Source organism: Leucopleurus acutus (assembly GCF_964270905.1).
Source record: "Leucopleurus acutus genome assembly, chromosome: 3".
Lineage (NCBI taxonomy): Eukaryota > Metazoa > Chordata > Mammalia > Artiodactyla > Delphinidae > Leucopleurus > Leucopleurus acutus.
In genome coordinates this window covers 114551673-114574614 of record NC_139145.1, presented here as the reverse complement: position 1 = coordinate 114574614, position 22942 = coordinate 114551673, and the positions used below count along the sequence as shown (strand labels likewise).

At 33.4% G+C, this 22942-nt stretch overlaps 1 protein-coding gene across 2 annotated transcripts in view; it reads right to left on the bottom strand.

The window, feature by feature from the left end:
- AP3B1 (adaptor related protein complex 3 subunit beta 1) overlaps positions 1–22942 on the bottom strand; it is a 273819-nt gene that overhangs the window by 186291 nt on the left and 64586 nt on the right. For both annotated transcript variants that reach the window (XM_082835235.1, XM_082835236.1), the window contains exons 4-7: positions 12863–12958; positions 12029–12189; positions 9875–9941; positions 2639–2821 (exon numbers count right to left, since the gene is read on the bottom strand). In XM_082835235.1, the coding sequence (XP_082691361.1) occupies positions 2639–2821; positions 9875–9941; positions 12029–12189; positions 12863–12958 (507 nt within the window). The remainder of the gene's footprint in view (positions 1–2638; positions 2822–9874; positions 9942–12028; positions 12190–12862; positions 12959–22942) is intronic.

The window sequence follows — 22942 nt, the reverse complement described above, 5'->3', positions numbered from 1 at the left end:
TTATTCAAAGTAAAATTTATAACCACCAAAACAAGTGAAATTCAGTGGTTGCCAGTAATTGTCTCTAAGGGGTCAACCAAGAGTTATGAGAAGGAAGACTTATTTTTTATTTCACCATGTGCTTGAATTGCTTCTATAACTAAAAAAAAAAAAAAAAAAATACATATGATTATAGTTAGCTACACCCTTATAAATGTTCTATTGAAGTGGTTTTCTTTCTTTTCCTTCCTTAAGCCAAGGAGTCTTTCTCAAAGGGAAATCATATGCAAAGCTGCCTATGAAAGGCAAGCAAAGGTGAAGATGCTCTGTTGGAATGGTGGCAAGAGCCAGAGTTGCACACTCGAGAGCGCCACTGCCCCCCGTGGTTGCTGCTGCAGCAGTGCTAGCTTCCTGAGGACAGAGCTGCACACTTGGAAGCCACAAAATTAGTCTACTAACCACATAATTTAGAATAATGCCAAAGTCAGATTGCAAATAAATGGCAAAGATAAGAAATGATTTAGCACAATTCCAGTGTACCCAGGACAATGATCAGACTTCATCTCGTGTTTGTAAAAATTAACGTTCACAGAGTTACATGTGAAAACACAAAGAATGCATTATAGTACCAATTTTTAAAACTATCTGTCGAAAGAATAAATATATATGGTAGTGTAGAATTTAACTCTCCTGCTTTGTGCATAGCTTTAAAAACTAATTTTATCTAAAATAAGATGAAACAAAATTCAAGGAACAGAAACACAAAGTACAAAAACAGAGATTTTAAAGTCTACTTTTAGAAGATAAGGTAAGGAAAATACATTTTTGAAACTCCAGTTTCTATATAATGATAAAGCAGGGATCACTTGCATACAGCTACTGAAAATGATTTGATGATGACAGGAAAGTAAAATTTAAAATTTTAAATAGAGACAGTGGCTAGATAACATAAAATTACCTATAATCTTACACAATAAGAAAAAAATATATCTGAATAGCATTCTGGAAAGGAACTGGCTGAAATCAAACAGATAGCTATTAGCAACAAAAATCTCTCTCCAAAGTTACCACTGACACAAAAGGGGCAAGACACTTGCAGCATGGACATGCTGCTTAATCCAGCAAAAGTGCCATCAAAAGTTTACTTCGTTCAATGATAAAATTTCATCAATCTAAGAGCCCTGTGTGGCATTAGACTTTTACATACAAATACTTTAAAACGTACTTTGAATTTTAAGTAGAATAACCCAATCACTTTTTTTTTTTCCAATCACTTTTTAAATACTAAAATTAAGATAGAGTCAATATTACAGATAGCCTTCTGGATAAAGATATATTTTTAAAAATTTAAATACTTTTTAATACTAACAATACTTAGTAAATGCAGAAAACACTGATGAATATTTTAAACATTTAAACTCCTTAAATATCAGAAAACTTGACATGTCACCTAAAGCAAGAATTATGAACATTTTTCCATTTTATATACATTTTTCTCTCACTTTAATATTATTTCTAATTAACAAAAGCAATTAGTACTGAACACTCAATCAAAGCCTATTCATAACTTTGTATAAAAAACACTATGACATAATTGGGAGATATCTCGTCTTTTCCCTTCTATACTGCTTTTAAAATCTATAATACTGCTTTTTAAAAAGACAAAAAAGAAATATCTCAAGACTAGAATGAATGAGAGTGCTATACTTAGAATATTTAATGATTTCTTTAAACAACTTAAAGCTTACACTTAAATCTTATACATACATTGAGAGATCTCTACTGCAAACTGTGTAATAAAGCCTTCTAAATTGTTAATATAACGAAAAGAATAAGGTATGCTTCTAATTTAATCTGCACAAAGAAAACAAATAACTTCACTGTAAGATATACTTAATAATTTTACTAAAATTCTACCAGCTTAAGTGAAAAAAAGTAAAACAAACATATTTTAGAAATTTAAAACTACAAAAAAGTAGTTTAAAAGTTCAACAATAGGGCTTCCCTGGTGGTGCAGTGGTTGAGAGTCCGCCTGCCGATGCAGGGGACACAAGTTCGTGCCCCGGTCCGGGAAGATCCCACATGCCGCGGAGCGGCTGGGCCCGTGAGCCATGGCCACTGAGCCTGCGCGTCTGGAGCCTGTGCTCCGCAACGGGAGAGGCCACAACAGTGAGAGGCCCGCGCACCGCAAAAAAAAAAAAAAAAAAGTTCAACAATAATTTATCTGTAAAGGTGAGAAATTATCTTGGGTATAAATTAACTTATGTTAGAGTCACATTACCTACTTCACAAGTGAGTACGTGGAACAGCTGGGTCTCAAAGGTATGAAACTGACTAATAACCAAAATAGCCATGATCTGGCAATGTCACTGCAAACATGGTATCATGCTGCCGCTCCTAACAAGGGGCTCTTGCCAGGCCTCATACTAAAAGTTTATACACTATGCCATTAAATATGCATCAATCAGTGCCAAAACAACGAACAATTATCCTTGCATTTATATTGGTTTCCTGCTTTCCAAAAGAACATGAGAAAAATTAGTCCTCCTTAAACATGCAGACTTCTATATCTTTCTACTCTTAATTTTTTGTACACATTTTAAAAAACTCAACCATTTTCTTAGTATAATTTTTAAGTGTAAGATTATTCAACACTTACCTCTTTCCAAGGACTGACAAACTGTGTACGAGCATATCGAGTTAGCATGTGGATTATGACAACCTGCCCCCACTCTTCTACATCAACTAGTAAATTACATAGCTTGCGGTAATTCTTGTGAATGAGATCTATTCTATCCGGGCATACTTCTTCAAAAGCCATGACAACACTGCCAGCCACCAACTAGAAAAGAAAGAAATAGTAACTCATTAAAAAATGTTTTCCTTCCATCAAGGATTCCATTCAGGCATTACAGAGATGCAATCAGTGTTATGGCAATCAATATTAAAAGTATTCAGTCGTTTGATTAATAAAATGTTCCTGTTTGAATAACAAATTTTGAAGAGTCACTCCCTCAAAGAATAACTTTGATAGCTGTAACATGTCTGAAAAATGAGTACTTTTCTAAAGTATTTGAATTAGAAGTATTAGCATTAAAAAATCATAATATTTTTTATCTCATCACATAAAATTTCAATAAATTGTTCACATGTGGATTAGACATATTAATCATGCAGTTTTCATTTTTAAAGCTTACCTGAACTCTAATCTAAAGATTCAGTATTTAGTACAATAACAAGGACCGTATCATATCAGTTTAAAATGAGAATGACCACAATTCCACAATGAACTTATCTTAAAGCGTGTGAGGACCTCATAAATGTCTTTAGTATAAAAATACTTTCAAATCTTACACACTTTAATCAACCTGTTAATTTTTACCGATATAATTTATTTACAAGGAAAAAATACTGGCTAAAATTTTAGAACATTATTATTACTTATATAATAATGTGTATAAATTGAAATAATATATTACCAACAAAAGGTAGCTTTCTCCAAGACCAGTTAATGAAACATAAATGTTGTTTTTGGAATTGCCATGTTTTTGCAAAGTGGTGAAATTAAGATTTCTTTGGTATGAAGATACAAGCTAAGCAGAATATATAATATACAAATATTTTTATATAGGTACACTGGTATGTCTGCAGTTAGCCCACAATATAATAGGGTTTTGAAAAAATAAATTAATATCATATTCTTTCTGAACACTAGGGATCTTCATTTTAGTATATAAAATTTCCCTAATGTCTTAAAATAAGCAATTAAATAGAAATATAACTTACTGAAATGGTACTTTTTGAAAAATATTAGATACAATGATATTCATATTTTTAGTGTTTAGTGTCCCTCTACTTGGCTGACATTTAGCTTATTAATGTGCAACCAACAATACAATTGAAAGAAAACAGCTCAGAATATAGACTTGCTATTATGCTAAACAAGTTTCCAGTCCTGTGGGGATTTTATGAATTACCAATCAGTATAAACGTGAAGCTGCATTTATTGACTCCAGCCCTGCCCATGTACTGGTGCCTGCTGGTCCCAGCATGTATGCACCTCAATCGAAAAAGCAAAGAATTGATTATCTGTGTGAACTAAATAAAAATGTATTATATGTATAATTTTCTATGTGCTATTGATATGGGAAGGAAGTTATGTTTGTGTTTTCAACACCACATTTTGATGTCTTCTGCACAAATCACTCTCCAGAAATTATATTCTGTGATAATCATATTTCTAAAAGATTAGAATTATCATTTAAAAATCTCTTAAAACAACTAAATTTATGACATCAAACTATAGGGTAACACAGTATTTCTGAAATACATTTATATTTATATATGTCAATCTTATATTAAGATATATATTTTTTAATTGGCAAGGGTGTTAAAGTACAAAAATAAATAATACCACTTAGAATAAAATAATCTGTGAAATTGAAATGGGAATTCAACAAAATTTCGATTTAAGGAATACTATGTAAAATCAAGTTATTCTGCCCAAACCTAGAGATTATCTTTTTCAAATATGTTTAGACACCAAACAATTAAAAGGAAAATCAGCTCCCACATGGTACTAAATTTATCAAAACAAGAGCTACAGGTACAAAATAGTTCTAAAGTATTAACAAATAACATGAAAATGAAAGAAAATAATTCATTACTTAAGTAAAGATAAAGTTCATTGAAACACAAAAATAATTAGGAAGAACATAAAGAAAAGAACCTTTACAAAATAAAACTGATGATTTTAGATGTTTCATTATATGGTTTTAACAATCGACTCTAGCCTAAACACTGCCAGAAGAATTGATTATTCTGGTATATTAAATATTCAATATTCTATACAACTTACAGAATTAAAATAAAATGATCTACTCAGATTTGAAAAACAAAAATATTGGTTTCCCAAAAACAGACAGTTAATTTCCATCTCACTGTGTCAATAGTAGCTTTTTATATAAGGGGAAAAATAAATCACTCCAAGAAAACTAGCAATGAACTCATCAAATTCAAATGCAGTTTTCCATTTACGTATTTTTTATATTAAAGCAATAAACATGGTTCATTTATCTTCCCTTGGTTGTCACGTTTTTCTGTGCTGTTGCTATGAACTTCAGCCATTAGCTGTGCTCCAAGGTAAACTACATGAACCATCAACAAAAGTGACACTCCATCTATGGAGTTCATATTTTCGCCAGATTATCTATGCTAGTTGACAAGCTGGTAATGAAAAAAATCACACTAAGCAAATGGTTCCTCTAATAACAATAAATTTTCTATAAAATTATGAAGGGTACAAAACGTTTCCTTGCATCTATTTTGTCATGAATTCTAATTAACGTTGCAAAAAACTGAGAGTGCTGGGTCATCACAAGAAGTGCATCAAGGTTTGATTGATAATATGGTGTAAGCTGGCCAATGCAGCCAAGATTTTCTTCTCTTAAATTAATGGCCATCCAACCTGCCCTAATCATACAGCCCAAATGATATTCCCCTTCTTATTTCAATTTTCTTGAGGCATGGAAAATGGGAAAGATCAGTCATTTATCTTCTAATAGCTGGATAATAGATCTAACACAATAAAACATCTGCACAAACGAAGAGGTGTGTTTTTTTGCCCACAATAGTGAAGCTTTTACCAACATTAAACCAATAACTTATAAAATGGTGTCTTACCCTCACAGCTTAGCTATGAACTACCAATATATTCACTAATTAAGAAGAAACTCTGTCATCAAAAAAATATAAACAACTCAGATTTTCAGTAGGCACTGACCTAATTTGTTTTCCTAAGAAACTCTGTTTTCTATTAGAAAGTTAAATGCTACAAAAGGATTTCTTTAAAATTAACCTGAAAGGAAAAGGAAATAAACTCCTTTTGAGGTGTTCTAAATAAAAGAAAGAAGGTTCATTACAAAGCTTAAATTGCTCAACAAGTATGAATTTCTACATTTTAAAGAAAAACAAGAGAAAGAATTATAAATTTTAAAAAGGAATTTATACCTGAACATTAGGATAGGTTTTCAATAAAGAAAAGTGTTTAGGATATGTTAAATAGAGAAAATATGATGAAAATGATAAATCTAGGAATATACAATGAAGAAATTATATTAAAAAAAACTTATAACAGTTGACTGGGTATGATCAAGGATAAATAAAATGTTCCCTTTCAATTATACTGACAATTATAAGCTTCTATTATACCTTTTAGAATTTACAGATACCTTCAGACAACAGTTATCTAAGTAACTCCAAAATGTTCTTCTAGTTACATTACCATAACTGTATTCCTAACCCCAAAGTGACTTATTTTGGGGAAAGGACTATTCATATGACAAATACTGGTCTTTCTCCAGTAAAAGGGAAAAAAATTTCTATTATATTGTAATAAGCTTTTTATTTCCACCTTTCCTTAACATGAGAATTATACAACTAATTTTCTTTGAGATCTCAACTTCAAGAAAATCTTCCTTTAGGCTAAAAGAAGCAACAGAAGGTATATCTCATAATTAACAGAGGTTAAAGAAAGAAAAGTTTTTAAACATGTTAACACCTTTCAAATTTATATTTATCAGTAGCAAGAGTAATGTTATCATCATCATCATAATGATCCCAAGAAGCTCCTGCTGACAGCAAATAAATTCCTTTTCAAAATGTGGAAATAAATTAGACCTGGTTCATTTAATTAGGAAATTTTTAAACAAAAATGATTCAGGATTACTGATTTCAAATGTCAATGCTAACATTATTAATTGGGGGTGGGAAGAAATATAGCTGTATCCCTTCAATATATTATACATTACAAGAAAAAGTAATGATAAGATCCATAAATATCTATATAGATATCAGAATATTTTTAACCTTTCTACATCAAATTATAACTATACAAAGGAAAAAATTATCAGAAAACATTCACAAAACATAATTAAATACTGGGTAGACAAGTACCTAGGGAAATCTGTATCTCTCAACCCAAACTCAGAAAAAGCAAAAAGATTAAAACTTAAGCTCTAAGCATAATTAAAATACAGAGACTCTCCAAACTTCGATTATATATAAGTAGAAAAATAAGTCCTAAATCCCAGAGTGTTATCTTTCATGTATACATCATAAAACCTCACAAAGATCTATGACAGTCTGAAACAACTGAAGGGGCATTAAAGAAAAGAACAAAAAGAACCAAAAGAATGAAAATGAGATAAAGAAGTAAAAAGGTTTAGAGAGATAATGGTTGAAATGTAAGACAGGCAAAGAAGATCCAACTTAGAGAAAATTGAAATCCCTGAAGAAGAAAAAGTAACAATTGAACAGAATTAATATTTAAAACTTAATCTTAAACAACAACAACAACAGTTTGCCAGAAATAACATAAATTCTAAATCTATATTTTAAAAAGCCTCACCGGGTACTAGGAAAAAAATTGACCCATATCAACTAACCCTGAGACACCAGGTAAAACTATTATATTTCAAAGATAAAGAGAAACTCCTCACGGTCAGCATCTTACTTAACACAGACACATTACAGGCATTTCCTTTAAACTAAAACAAGGCAAGGATGCCCACCATCTCCACTACTATTGAACACTGTACTAAAGTTATAAACCAATATAATTAGACAAGAAAAATTAGAGTCATAGGTATTGGAAAAGAGGAAGTAAAATTATCTGTTTGCAAATGATATGATTTATTTTCCAGAATAAAACAAATGGAGATTGAAAGATAAAACTAAATCAAACAATAAAAGATTTCAGTTAAGAAGCAGGATATAAAATTACCACACAGAAAATCAATAGCTTTCTTAGAGAACAATATAACAAGTTCAACCATACAATGATAAAGCGATTTCAATTTACAACAGCATTCAAAGAAGTAAGGCTAACAATAAATATAATTCTAAACCAATATTTAACTCAGTTAGTAGTCCCCATCTCACTACTCTTCGCAGAGTACATGCTAGCAATTCTGAAACAATACTTTATCTACATTCTGGGACTGAGTAAATAAGTAAATATATTGTGGATAATGCAAGTCACATTTCTTAATGTTGGAAAAAATGAAGTTACAAATATGAAAAGGTAGGACACTGGAAGGAACATTGTGCTCTTGCTCTGGAATTAGAGAATTCAGTATAAACTACTGCTGTTTCATATGGATAGAAAAATAGATATAGGTGGTTTTTTAATTTTTAAAAAATAAACGTATCCTATATAACACTTTAGGAATGAAGAGTGCCTTATAAATGATAGACAGTCAAAGCTCCCAAAGGATCTACCTATGAACTCTGAGCGTGACACACACCATTTGGGAAGCAAAACACTGAAAATAATAAAAAATACCTAATTACTATCACCAAGAATATTAACAAATTAATTCTCACAATTATTCAACAACTATTAAAGACCTACTATGTACAAGTACAATATTTTTTTCTACTGTATTTTGGAAATAAATGGTCAGAACCCAAGAACAGACATTCTAAATTTACAAAGAAATTGTATTCTTTACATTTCTTTTTGAGTCATTTGTTTCTTATTTATCCTTTTATGGTGTCAGGCACGTGCTGAGGATTTTATATACAACAGCTCTTTCAACACAAACAAAAACTTTATACATGGGAAATTATAAGCCCTAAAAATTTGCCCTAAAACAAAAACTGTTACTAGAGATTGAGACATTTTACAATGACAAAAGGAAGGTAAAACAATTATAAATACAGATGCACCAAATACCAGAGCTCCTAAATATATGAAGTAAACACTGACAGAATTGAAGGGAGAAATAGACAGCTCTATAGCAATAGTAGACTTCAACACTCTGCTTTCAATGAGCCACAAGAAAGAAGATCAACAAAGAAACAGAAGACTTGCACAACACTATAAACCAATTACGCCCAAGAGACATCTACTGAACACTCCACTCAAAAAAAGCAGAATATATTGGGTTGGTCAAAAAGTTTGGCTGGGTTTTTCCATACCATCTTATGGAAAAACCCTAACGAACTTCTTGGCCAACCCAATACACTCCTCTCAAATACACACTGAGCATTCTCCAAGACAGACCATATGCTAAGCCATATAATATTAGCTATGTGAGTCTAGTGGTTACTGTATCAGATAGCTGCTATATACAGATATACGTGCACCTGGGTGATACTATCCTAAGATGAGCTGGAATCCTTTTCCTGAATAGTTTTGAGCCATATATATGGGTGCAGAAGCCTCCAGCAAAGATACCATTACACCAGCTCCTCCAGAGGTCTGCTCAGAGACCCCACGCATCATCACTATTTCTAGACCTCATTATCATGTCACTACACACAAAGAATAGGAGTGGAATAGGAAGGAGGAAGAGACATGTACATTCCCAAAAGATGGGAAATTTACCCAGTAAGATCATTCTACCCAGCCAATAAAACAGTGTTATACATATGAAAACATTTTAGTATTTAAGAAAAAACAGCACACTTGTAATACTAAAACACACTCCTCTAAATTTTCATTATCTCTTTAATACTGAATACTTCATTTTAAAATAATTATTTGTTCCCAAGTGATTCAGCCTTTAAAAATCCTAATAAATCATTGCTTAAAATAAAAAAGCTGACCTTAAAAGCAGTCAACAATTTAGCCACAGGTTAAAAAACGAATTTTCTTTCCCCAACTTTCTCTTCTTCAGATTCTGATGAAGAAACATGTAACGAACTAAAATTCCAAATGCAATCTTTCTCTTTACCTAGATATTTTTATTCTTCAAGGATTTTAATGAGCTCCATTAATATTTATACCATTTCAAAATAAATAAGAATAATTATATCAAATATACAACAGTAAAATGATACTATGTAAATAAAGCACAATTTTACTTGGACATAAAAAGATATTACTTACTGTGCTTTTATCCTTCAGAAGTTTTTCAATTATTTCAATTAACATTTCCTTCTGCTCTGGATCAAGGCTAAACCATAAAAAGAAAAAAATTTACATTAAGTTTTTTTTCCTTTAATTCTAACTTTAAATGAAGCTAATCATTTCAAGGATATTGAAAAATTTTTAAAGTGGGGGAGACTTATGTCTAGACAAAAATAAACAGAAAACAAATTTAAAGTGGAACGGGTTGATTTTTCCCACAGATGTGTCCTAATCTTTCTATCTAAAGTTGCTCATATTAATTAAACCCAGATACCAATACTGTTAAGAAAATATTTAAAGAACAAATCCACTTCTTAAAAAGAAGATGGAAAGCCTTAAGAAAGTAATTGCAAGTAGATAAACCACAAAATCTTTTTTTAACTGGGGGGAAAATAACAGGATAGCAATCATTTTTGAGCATGGACACATAATTGTCAAAAAAATATATACAGAATTTCCAAATAAGAATTTTGTACCGTTCTAGTTTACTGATAGAGACATGTATAATAAAACCTGCCATCTAAAACCAAGAAATATAAACAAAGGTCCACATACGCACAGAATTGACAGATGCATCTAAATAGCAGCTGTAAGCACTGAAATACTGTTAATAATATAATTTCTTCCTAGCATAGAATTCAACTGTTCATTTATTGAGAAGCTAAACGATGGGCATACAAAGATAAGTAAGACAGTCTAATAAAGACAGTCCCAAACATAATCATACCATATAATGGAGGTATATATAAGGGGTTATGGGGATAAAGAAGGACACCAATGGAGGCAGGAAGGTTGTGGAGGGTTTCTTTTGGGAAGTGACATCTCAGATGAATCTTAAACAACTTGACTTTAGAGCTGGAAAAAGTAGGAAATATTCTAGGTAGAGACTAAAGGAGGAACAAAAGATGGTAATGAGATAAAAACATTTTATGTAGAGGACTAATAGGCAGTACTGAGCTACGAGACTGTAAATTCAAGACAAAGAGAGGTTAAATGGAGCCCAGTGATGGGCTTTTAAACTATCGTAGTGAGCTTGGATCTTATTTTGTAAGTTGATAAAAGAAAGGATAATGACTAAGAAGTGTGAGATAACTTTGTCTGACAGTTAACCTAAGAAAATGATTTTTTACTTTTCACAAACATCATATAAGTTTTCTACTGACCATTATAATTATCTGAACATTCAAACCTTTCAATTCTTTCAAATGCCAACAAGTGTCTCCCTTCTCCAGTCTTTCCTAACTAATCTCATTTCATTACATCTTTACTTTATGAAACCGTATATGATAATCTCTGAGCCCTATCCTATCAAAGGCATTGTTAGTGTGCCTTTGTATGTACATATATATCATATAGCAATATCTTATTCAATTATAGATTGCCTTTAATTATTTGGCATACGTTTGATTTTTTTCCCTCAATAGGGATGTGATACCACATTCTCTATCGTTTTCATACATCTTATGCATGTAACACAACACTAGAAACACAAAATGATCTTGATAAAAGTTTGTGGAATAAATGGTAACAGAAAATAATACCAAATGATTACAGATAATAATTATTTTATTTAGGCAATATGTTTTCCACAGAGATCAAGGTATCGTATGATAATTTAATAAATATATAAATATGGTATGGTGCTATAGTTAAAAATCAGTATTAAAATAATATTTAATAAAATAGCTCTGGAAAAGAATCAGGCAAGGAAGGGAACAGCAGGATCAAAGATGGAAGAAGGGGTAACAAAGTGAATTGAGACAATAACACACTTAAGATTCTACCCTGCAATAAATAGGGGGAAAAAAATCTTAATTTTCTAATAACATATGTGTATGTGTAATGAGAGATAGACTATATAAATGATAATTCAACTTCTGATTATTTTTAAGTTATAAAATCCATAAATTATCACAGGCCCTAACAGGCTCACAAATAAAAACCTGCCTTGGGTTTCTATAACCAAAATAAAATTAAAGATGTCTAAAGAATGTTTGTGGGCAGGGGAAACAGTCACTGAGTTTACTTAGTTTAAGGACAGACTAGTTATAAGCGCTAATAAAATAAGCCTCCAGGGGCTTTAACATTCCACACAACATTAGGGATCTTTGGTATTATTTACAAAGTACCAACCTGTACAATTTTTGTATCGCATGGGCTGCATTCTTCCTAACGTATGGTGATAAGTCAGCAGAAGCTTCCTTAATAGCAAGCATCATAATAGGTACAATAATTGGCACTCTAATACTTGATAGAACTCTCAAAGCACTTGCACGAATTAGTTGATTTGGGTCCTAAAGACAGTACAAAAATATTCATCAAAATTTCAAGTTTTCAATATTTTAAATACATCTTTATGATACAGTTAACAGGTGCTTATAGGATGTAATACAACAATAGCAAAAAAAAAAAAAAAAACAAAGAAAACCAGGCTACTTAATTTAAATACCCAGTATATGGAAATGGCTAAGGAAAAAGAGAATTAAATAAATGTTTATTTCTCTGAATAATGTTTTAACAAGAAAAGTAATGGTTATAATTCTACTTGATCACATATTACTAAACATGCTGGGGTTTTAGAGTTTCATAATAACAAAATGCTGCACGTCATAAATTTTATCTTTAAAAAAAGTCATGTCCCTTGTGCTCGCTTCGGCAGCACATATACTAAAAAAAGTCATGTCCCCTCTTTGTACACTTTCAACAACTAGTTGGTGTAATGATGAAGAGCTCTTTGAGGCACAATAATGATTATATTGAACATAAAGGAACATACAAGGCAAAGTCCAGTTGATTATAATAATAAATTATTTTCTAAGGGCATTGAATAGGGACCGTGAGAGGCCTTTTAACTCTTTCAAAACATGACTGTACCATTTAGTGGATTATTGCTCCACTTCTTTAAATGACACACCTTCAACTGTGCGGAAACGTTGCAGCTATTTGCCTACTCACTCTATTATTTACCTTCAGAGCTCGCTGAAAAGTGCTTATGGACAAGAGTGCCAGATCCTGCTGTTCTTCAGCATATCGGACCAGGTAAACATATACTAACTTCTTGATCTGTGAATAAGAAAAAATAATTTAATCCTAGCCAGAGTGAAAATTAAAAATTTAATATTTTCTATACTAAAATCCACACTCAACTTTCCAGAACTAAATAACTGAACCTGCTCATAGCCTAGATGGTAAAATAAAGACAATGTATTGTAGGATAATGAATAGAAACAGAAAAAGCTTGTGAAGTAAGCATTTTAATAATCCAATCCACAATAGCAATATCCTATCAAGTTGTCCTTCCTCTTGATGGGAAAAAAAGTTCTTGAGCAAAACTCATACAAGAATATTAAAATATTAACTGATTTGGAACAGTATTTTCAAAATGAGGGATACAAATAATATAAAGACCTTGGGCTCTGTCCACTAACTATATGGTATGGGAGCTTATGTTTCCTCATCTGTCAAAAGGTGCTGAGGCCCAACTCTGATTCTATGGTAATAGTCACATTCCAATATACATTACCTGATATTTTCAGCTCAGTAAGAATAATGTGTGACAATATCAATTTAATGTAATAAAAATTCCAAAAGGATGGAAGTGTGTTCTGAAAACTGTTTTCAAAGTCAATTTAATCACTAAATTTATAACAAAATTATGATGAGCAGAAAAATTAAATGAAAATTGGAATTTGAGTTGAAATTCTTCGACTGCTTCCTTCTGACACTGCTTGTAGCTTGTATCTGCCTTCTCAAATATCTTCAGATACCATTGCCTGATTAATTTTCTGATATATCCCCATAGTACATATCTAAAAGTTAATGGAAAGTTCAAAGAGCATGGGAAATGAGGGGAAGTAGCTGGAAATAGGTGGAATCAATGCAGAAAAGGAAAACAGTGCTATACTGTGCCATACTTTATGTCACAGTAACCAATCTGGACTTCTTTAAAGACAACTGTCATGGCCTTCTCTCCCTTACAGTCCAATTTCCCTTGACACAGCAGTGTTTTGAGTTCCTTCACCATCCTGTCTGTTCCCTTCTGAACTCACTCAATTTGTCTATGTTTTTTTCAGTACAGCACTCCAAACTACAAATGAAGTCTAAGCAAGACAAACTAGTTAAGATTTTGAAAAAAAAAAGCGAGGGCTTCCCTGGTGGCGCAGTGGTTGAGAGTCCGCCTGCCGATGCAGGGGACACGGGTTCGTGCGCCGGTCTGGGAGGATCCCACATGCCGCGGAGTGGCTGGGCCCGTGAGCCATGGCCGCTGGGCCTGCGCGTCCGGAGCCGCAGCGGGAGAGGCCACAACAGTGAGAGGCCCGCGTACCGCAAAAAAACAAACAAACAAACAAAAAACCCATATACTTTTTCCAAATGCGCTACTGACTAAATCAATCCATACTCGAGTAATCGTCCTAGTAAGGTTTCTTCTTTTAAAAGGAGGGCAATATCTTACTTACCTATAGACATTTTCAACAACTTAAATTCAACACATCACGGCACCCTCCTCAGATAATTTTAGATCTTAATCTTTAATTGAACCTATTTTGCTGTTCTTCACAATTTCATGGACACAAGTGAAAACTTAATGAACATACTTTCTGCGTCTTTATCATTGATAAAATGCTAAACACCCTTTTAAGATGAAAGCCATCGATTCGTCTGTACTATATTGACAGGGTTATAGGTGAAACTAACAAAAAACATATTTCCAATTACTCTTCAGTGCTGAATAGATCCACAAAATCTTAAAAACGAAACCTAAAATCCTTAACTCAGTATTCAATACAGCCCATAATCTTCGTTTAAAGTCAAACAAGGAAGAGTCCCCAAATATAACTTGACTTTTTGTCTCAATCTCCACTCAGTTTATCAATCCTACTTTCTCCCAAGTTCTACTAATCAAAATCTTCCACAAAAGCAAAAATGAAACAATAAAATTTCCACTAAGAGAGGAACAGTACAACAAATTACAGTACATCCATATAATGCTGTACTATGTGGTCACTATATATAATTAAGTAAATCTGTACTTGACATTGAAAATATGTCCTTGTAAAAAATTTTAAGGGTGCAAAACAGTATGCACTGTATGATCGCACTTCTGTGTTAATAAAAAATAGATACACATATATTGTATTTTATCACTAAGATAAACCACCAATTGTAAGATGTACATAATTTTACAGACCTCAAAGAGAGGAAGAAAAAACCCTGCCAATTGTAAGCCACCCTCAATTGTTAAGATAAGTTCCAACTGCATAAACTTTAAAATAGAAAACAGATGTCTTAGAATGGACATTATATGGTAATAGTAGCAAATATTTATACACTTAACTATGTGTCAGGCACTGTTCTACATGTTATATTTAGATTAATTCATTTTATATTCACAACTCAATGAACAGGTATTACCTTTCCTGTTTTACAGGTGAAGAAACCGAAGCACAGAGAAGTTAAGTAACTTGACCAATATAGAAATCTATTAAATGAAGAAGCAGGATTCAAACCAGGTAAGCACAAAAGTTGAAAAAATTTATATAGTAAAATGTTAACAGTGACTAGCTCTGGGTGACGGCATTAACCAGTGACCCTCACTCTTTACATCTTTCTATATTATTTAATTTTTTACAATGAATACTAATTTTATATTCAGATAAAATAATAAAGACATTTTCATTTTAGGGGTGAATCTCATCTTTCTAGAAATCCTCCAACACAGAATAATAGTACTTTCTCTGATTATAAAAGTATTTTAAAATGTTCATTATAAACAATCTGAAACTGAAAATATTTTTAAGTTCCCACATTCCTGTGATGGCTTTTTCTATAGCATTGGTAACATGTAGCCACCAGAACTATTTTAAACCTGTTCAATAGACAAAAACTCAGCTAAATCAACAAGTTTTTGCAAGTCAACCAAACTGTGACAGCCCCTTGCTTCTGAACATTAGCCAATCAGGAACAAATTCACTCTAAAAAAACACACCTCTTAGTGCCAATCAATGAAAAGCAGTCTCACCCAAGTGACCACTCATCTACAGATGATATCAACCCACTTAGGCTCCTTAAAGTCCATGAAATTTTCAAATGATCATGGAATCAAGTGATCTCACACAAGAATACAAAAAATGGGTTCCAATATTACGTGGTACTAGTATACAAGATGGCAACCAAATGATCCAAAATATACCCAATGTTTTAGATTATATTTAAATGGAAATATAAATTTTAAAAATTCTTAAATCTCAGTTTAGAAGCACTTATCTAATTGTTTGAGTTATAAATGATTTTCTCCCCAACCAGATTTTAAAGTTCCTAAGTTAAGGATATATGTATATGCATAGATGGGATTCACTTTGTTATAAAGCAGAAACTAACACACCATTGTAAAGCAATTATACTCCAACAAAGATGTTAAAAAAAAAAAAGTTCCTAAGTTACAACAGTGCCAAAAAGCAACCAACACTTGCTGGTTGACTGATTTATACCAATTTAAATATATCAAATCAACACACAAGATGTATTTTAAATAAGATATTTCTCAAATTCACCTTGGAATGAACATGAGGTTATTTAGTACCGGAACCATTCCTTATTAATCTATATACTCCCACAACCTATCACATAGCCTGGCAATATAGTAAAAGCCCAATAATTATCAGCTGAATGCAACATCACAGCCCAATGAGAGACTGGAAAAAGAAAAAAGACATTTCCCATTAGATTGCTATACCTAGGATCTAACTTACCACCAATAGATATAATTCATGAAGTAGATGTCTAAAAGGACATCAACATACTGTGAGAAAACAATAGGTATTAAGACTGCCTCAAAAGTCTTTAACTTGTTGGGTTTTTTTAGAAAATTAATCATTTAAAATATTATTTCTCTTTACCAATTATATTCGGATCTCAGTCTACAGTTCTCAGGAAACTTTTGAAACAAGAATGGGTTAGGATCCACCCACCCCATCATCTTCTTGGGACGTATTTTCTCAGCAACACCTTTACTTACTTAACTGTACAGCCAACTTGTAAAGCTGAATTATGAACTCCAGAATATATCCAGGAGTTTATACTGGGAACACTGAAACGTTCAAACCACAGCTGAGCTACCAGGCACTGCTATAATTACTCACTATTGAAGAAGGATTATTGTGACTGTTATAGCAAAAAGCATAACGTTATTAAATCACAGAAGGTTGCAAAACACTAAATTTGTTCTAGTTCTAAGAATCAATCAAAATTGACCACAAGAGGCCTATGCACTGACTGGCTGCAGGTGTGCAGAGAAAGCCTACTTTCCCTGAAACCATTCTGTGATCAGAAATGGGAGTACTTAAAGCTCCGTGACTACACCATTCTCTTATCAGTTACTTTCATTCAGTGTTACAATATTCCTTGCTGTAAAGCTAATCATAGCAGAGCCCCAGTAGGCTGGAAGAACACAGGCAGATCTGTTTAATTAGTTTATCAATACTAGTACATCAAACTTCATGAGTTATTGACTAAACCTTTGATTATTTTAGTACTATGGCTTACTAGGTCACTTTTGGTATCATTTGACATCGAATGGCAGATGACGTACAGCTCAACTGTGTGTCTAAGGCAGTATGTACTGGTAAAAATGAAATTTTGTACTTGATAACAATGAAACATCAATCAATTCTGAACACAAATTTTAAGAAGCTTATGTCAGTTTTCCCACAACATTAGAGGATTAAGCATGTTTCCATGAACTAACAAGGTATTTCAAGAACAAAAAAAATCCAAAACAAATAGATCAATAGAGTAGTCCCCCTCTATCTGTGGGGGATACGTTCTAAGACAACCAGTAGATGCCTGAAACTATGGACGCTACCAAGTTCTATATACACTATGTTTTTTCCTATACACAGATACCTATGATAAAGTTTAATTTATAAATTAGGCACAGTACGAGGCTAACAACGATAGCTAGTAATAAAATAGAACAGTTGTAAGAATATACTTTAATAACAGTTATGTGAATGTGTTCTCTCTCTTTCTCTCTCTCTCATATTGGACTGCACTTACCCTTCTTTTTGTGGTGATGTGAGATGATGAAATGTCTGTGTGATAAGATGAAGTAAGGTGAATGAAGTAGGCATTGTGATGCAGGGCTAGGCTACTACTGACCCTCTGATGGTACATCAGAAGGAGGATTATCTGCTCTAGGTGATCCTGGATCACTGAGCATGACAGTGTCAATGGTTAGATGTCAGGAGCAGATGATGTCAATGGTTGGGGATCCCAGACAGAACAGCACAAAATTTCATCACACTACTCGTAATAGTGTGCAATTTAAACTTATGAATTGCTTATCTCCAGAATTTTCCATTTAATATTTTTGGACTGCTAACCACAGGTAACTGAAACCGTGGAAAGTAAAACCACAAGGAAGGGGAGACTACTGTAATTATGTTTATAGTGACATTTTTGTTACAGAACATTAGATAGCATACCAGAATCTGATTGTAAAGGATAAAGATGAATAGAAAAGTTCTACTGTTGATAACTATCTGAACATTACAAACAGCCCTGAATAAATAATAAACAGCACAGAATTTTCTGTTTACAACAAGAAGACTGGAATTCCAGAGTGAACTACTTACAGCATAACTTATTACCAATATCTCAGGACTTGGTCATTTCTACCCACATCTAAAACATAAAAAATTTATACCCAAATGGGCAGAAGACCTAAATAGACATTTCTCTAAAGAAGACATACAGATGGTCAACAGGCATATGAAGAGGTGCTCAACATCACTAAATATTAGAGAAATGCAAATCAAAACTAGAATGAGGTACCACCGCACTCCAGTCAGAATAACCATCATTAAAAAAATCTACAGGGACTTCCTGGTGGAGCAGTGGTTAAGAATCTGCCTGCCAATGCAGGGAACACAGGTTCGATCCCTGGTCTGGGAAGATCCCACATGCCGCGGAGTAATTAATTAAGCCTGTGTGCCACAACTACTGAGCCTGTGCTCTAGCCCGCGAGCCACAACTACTGAAGCCCACGTGCCTAGAGCCCGTGCTCCACAACAAGAGAAGCCACCGCAATGAGAAGTCTGCACATGGCAAGGAAGAGAAGGCCCCGATCGACGCAACTAGAGAAAGCCCATGTGCAGCAACGAAGACCCAACACAGCCATAAATAAATAGATAGATAGATAGATAAAATTGATTCTTAAAAAAAAAAAAATCTACAAATAACAAATGCAGAAGAGGGTGTGAAGAAAGGGGAACCCTCCTACACTGTTGGTGGGAACGTAAAGTGGTACAGCCACTCTAGAAAAAAGTATGGAGGTTCCTCAAAAAACTAAGAGTTGCCATAGGATCCAGCAATCCCACTCCTGGGCATATACCCAGACAAAACTATAATTTGAAAAGATACATGCATCCCTATGTTCATAGCAGCACTGTTCACAATAGCCAAGACATGGAAACAACCTAAATGTCCATTGACAGACGAATGAATAAACAAGATGTTGTAGGTATATACAATGGAATACTACTCAGCCACAAAAAAGAATTAAATAATACCATTTGCAGCAACATGAATGGATCTAGAGATTATGATACTAAGTGAAGTAAATCATAAAGAGAAAGACAAATACGATATGATGTCACTTACATGTGGAATCCAAAATGTGACACAAATGAACTTATCAATGAAACAGAAAGAGACTCACAGACATAAAGAACAGACCTGTGGTTGCCAAATGGGAGAGGAGAGGGGAAGGGATGGATTGGGAGTTTGGGATTAGCAGATACAAACTGTTATACAGTATGGATAAACAACAAGGTCCTGCTGTACAGCACAGGGAACTATATTCAATATCCTGTGATAAACCATAATGGGAAAGAATATGAAAAAACATATATACATATGTATAACTGAATCATGTTGCTGTACAGCAGAAATTAACACATTGTAAATCAATTATACTTCAATAAAATAAAAAATTATAACAATGCCAGATACCTCCAAAGGATAGCTAATACCAGATGATGATAAGAGGTCAAAGACACTAAAGAAGAAAGAGGAAGAAGGAATCAAACAGGAAGGATGGCTCTAAAAGGGGAATGACCTAGAAGGATTTCTGAAGCCAAGCTACCTGGCTTTGGATTCTGACTGCCACATAGTAGCTGTGTGACCTTGGTCAGATAATCTAACCTCACTGCTACCTTATCCTCATATGGAAAATATGGAAAATGAAAGAACCAACTTCACAGGGTTATTTGTGAGGATAAAATGAGTTGATATAAGTAAGGCGTTAACAACCTAGCACAGACGGCATTTTTTAAGTGTTAGCAATCATTGTTGCTACTGAGAGACTGCATTCCCAGTAACGCTAAGACAAGCTTTACCTACAGCTCACAAATTTTCTAAGTGAAATCTTGATTTTTCTTTTTCAGCTACTTGAACTTTCTTATACCAGAAGCCATAAAACTAATGTACATATCAAATTAGAAGCTCAGATATCATGGCCATAACAAGTCAAAGACAGTTTAACTGAACTATCAATTCAGAATTATATTTTTTAATAAACTTTTTATTTTATTTATTTTTTAACATCTTTATTGGAGTATAATTGCTTTACAATGGTGTGCTAGTTTCTGCTTTATAACAAAGTGAATCAGATATACATATACATATATCCCCATATCTCCTCCCTCTTGCATCTCCCTCCCACCCTCCCTATCCCACCCCTCTAGGTGGCCACAAAGCACTGAGCTGATCTCCCTGTGCTATGCAGCTGCTTCCCACTAGCTATCTATTTTACATTTGGTAGTGTACATATGTCCATGCCACTCTCTCACTTCACCCCAGCTTACCCTTCCCCCTCCCAGTGTCCTCAAGTCCACTCTCTATGTCTGTGTCTTTATTCCTGTCCTGCCCCTAGGTTCTTCAGAACCATTTTTTTTTTTTAAGATTCTATACATATGTGTTAGCATACGGTATTTGTTTTTCTCTTTCTGACTTACTTCACTCTGTATGACAAGTCTCTAGGTCCATCCACCTTACTACAAATAACTCAATTATATTTACATGGTAACAAGCACATAAATAGTGCTTAATAAGTATCTACTAAATTAATCATAAGTAAACTTTGCAAATACTATAAGATTACATGTGCAGTCTAGACTTCTCCCATTAATTAGAATCTTAGAAAGGATGGTTTATAAAGTTATTTAAATCAATATTAATTAATTTATCTTAGTTCCTAAGTTGACAATAAGTGTACAAGTGTTTTGATTTTAATTTACCCAAGTTAGTCAAATTCACTTTATAATGCCTATTCATTTTGGCAGCAAAATTCACCTATTTGAAATATGTAATGTACTTACTATCTAACAAAAAAATGAAGTGTACTTTAAAATGTATCTAAAAAGTAGTTTTAAAGTACATATCTTTAAAATTCTATAATATAAATTATTCTAATAAAAAAGTTATGATAGGAAAATAATTCATTTTGTATATAGAAATGTGTACTCTAGAAACTGTATAACATATACTTCAGTGTACTTTTCCAGATTTTGAACATGCAAATGCAAGATTATTTAAACTACTCATTTTCCTTATAGGAGATACAATAACATCCAATCTACTTCACAGTGTAAAAATAATAGCTTAGAGTCTACATCGTATCAACCTTGTGTTTGTATAATACAAATGAAGTGTGACCTGGCTGATCTTATTGCTCCACTTAAAAAATTCTACCATCATTCTCAGGTCATGATTATTTTATACACTCTGTTTTTTTGTTTGTTTGTTTTGTTTTGTTTTGTTTTTGCGGTACACGGTCCTCTCACTGTTGTTGCCTCTCCCGTTGCGGAGCACAGGCTCCGGACGCGTAGGCTCAGCGGCCATGGCTCAAGGGCCCAGCCGCTCCGCGGCATGTGGGATCTTCCCGGACCGGGGCACAAACCCGTGTCCCCTGCATCAGCAGGCGGACTCTCAACCACTGCGCCACCAGGGAAGCCCTATACACTGTTTTTCTTGTACCGATGCAATCTTTTCATTAGAAAATGCCTTGTTTTTCAAACTATAAATACCTAAGTACTGACTATAAAACTGCTAATGACATGTGGCTCACTCGGTATATTCTGGCTATAAAGCATTACAAGACACCGTTACAGAACTCTGATGTAAGGACGGAAAAGAGGAAGAGAATTTTCAAGTTATGTCACCAGTTACAAACTGAAAATTCTGCATGGAAAGTAGGGAAAACTGAGACTAATGTTTTCATTTGACTGGTAACATTCCGTATATTTTAAGGTTTTAACAATATTTACAGATTATGATATAAAGCTATAATATAGAAATAATAACTGAGAGATCTGATTTACCCTTCCTACCTTAATGAAACAGAAAATCAGGGGCAAAAAATGAAACAGAAGTTTTCGTATGTTGGACAACAGGCAGCACATTACTGTGAACCCTGAGAGAGGGAAAAAAATCAATGTGAGCCCTTCAACTGACGGTAAGTCTACCAGGAAAGGGAGGCAACTCAAACAGAATCCAGAAGACTCACTGTGCTGAGGAGACAGTGATCAAAGTTCACAGAGGCCAAGGTTGCTAGAATTTGCAGAGCAGAATAACAAAGAGGAGGGCACTTCAGAGAGAGAGAGAGAGAGAATGCATTCTGGGGAGAAGTACCATCTACCGTGGGCTAAGCACTGTCATGCACATGAGTAAGATGAAACTACCTGAGGCCAGACCAAAAAACACTGGAAAGAAGTAGGCAGAACAGGTCTCAAAGATCACAAAAAGCTGGGAAAAGTTCATATTCCCACCAGCCAGAGAGAAAGTATCTCATAAATACATGTATCATTGAGCAGAATCCTAAGAAGGGCATTGCTTTAATAATGGGATTACATTAGTCTAGACTAAAGGTGTTTCCGTATCCCCTACTAAAGATTGAAAGTATGCTTTGAAAGAATCAAATGATTCCATATAACTTAATTGTGCATCACAAGAAAACCCAACACAATTTAAACAAAAATCAGGACAATA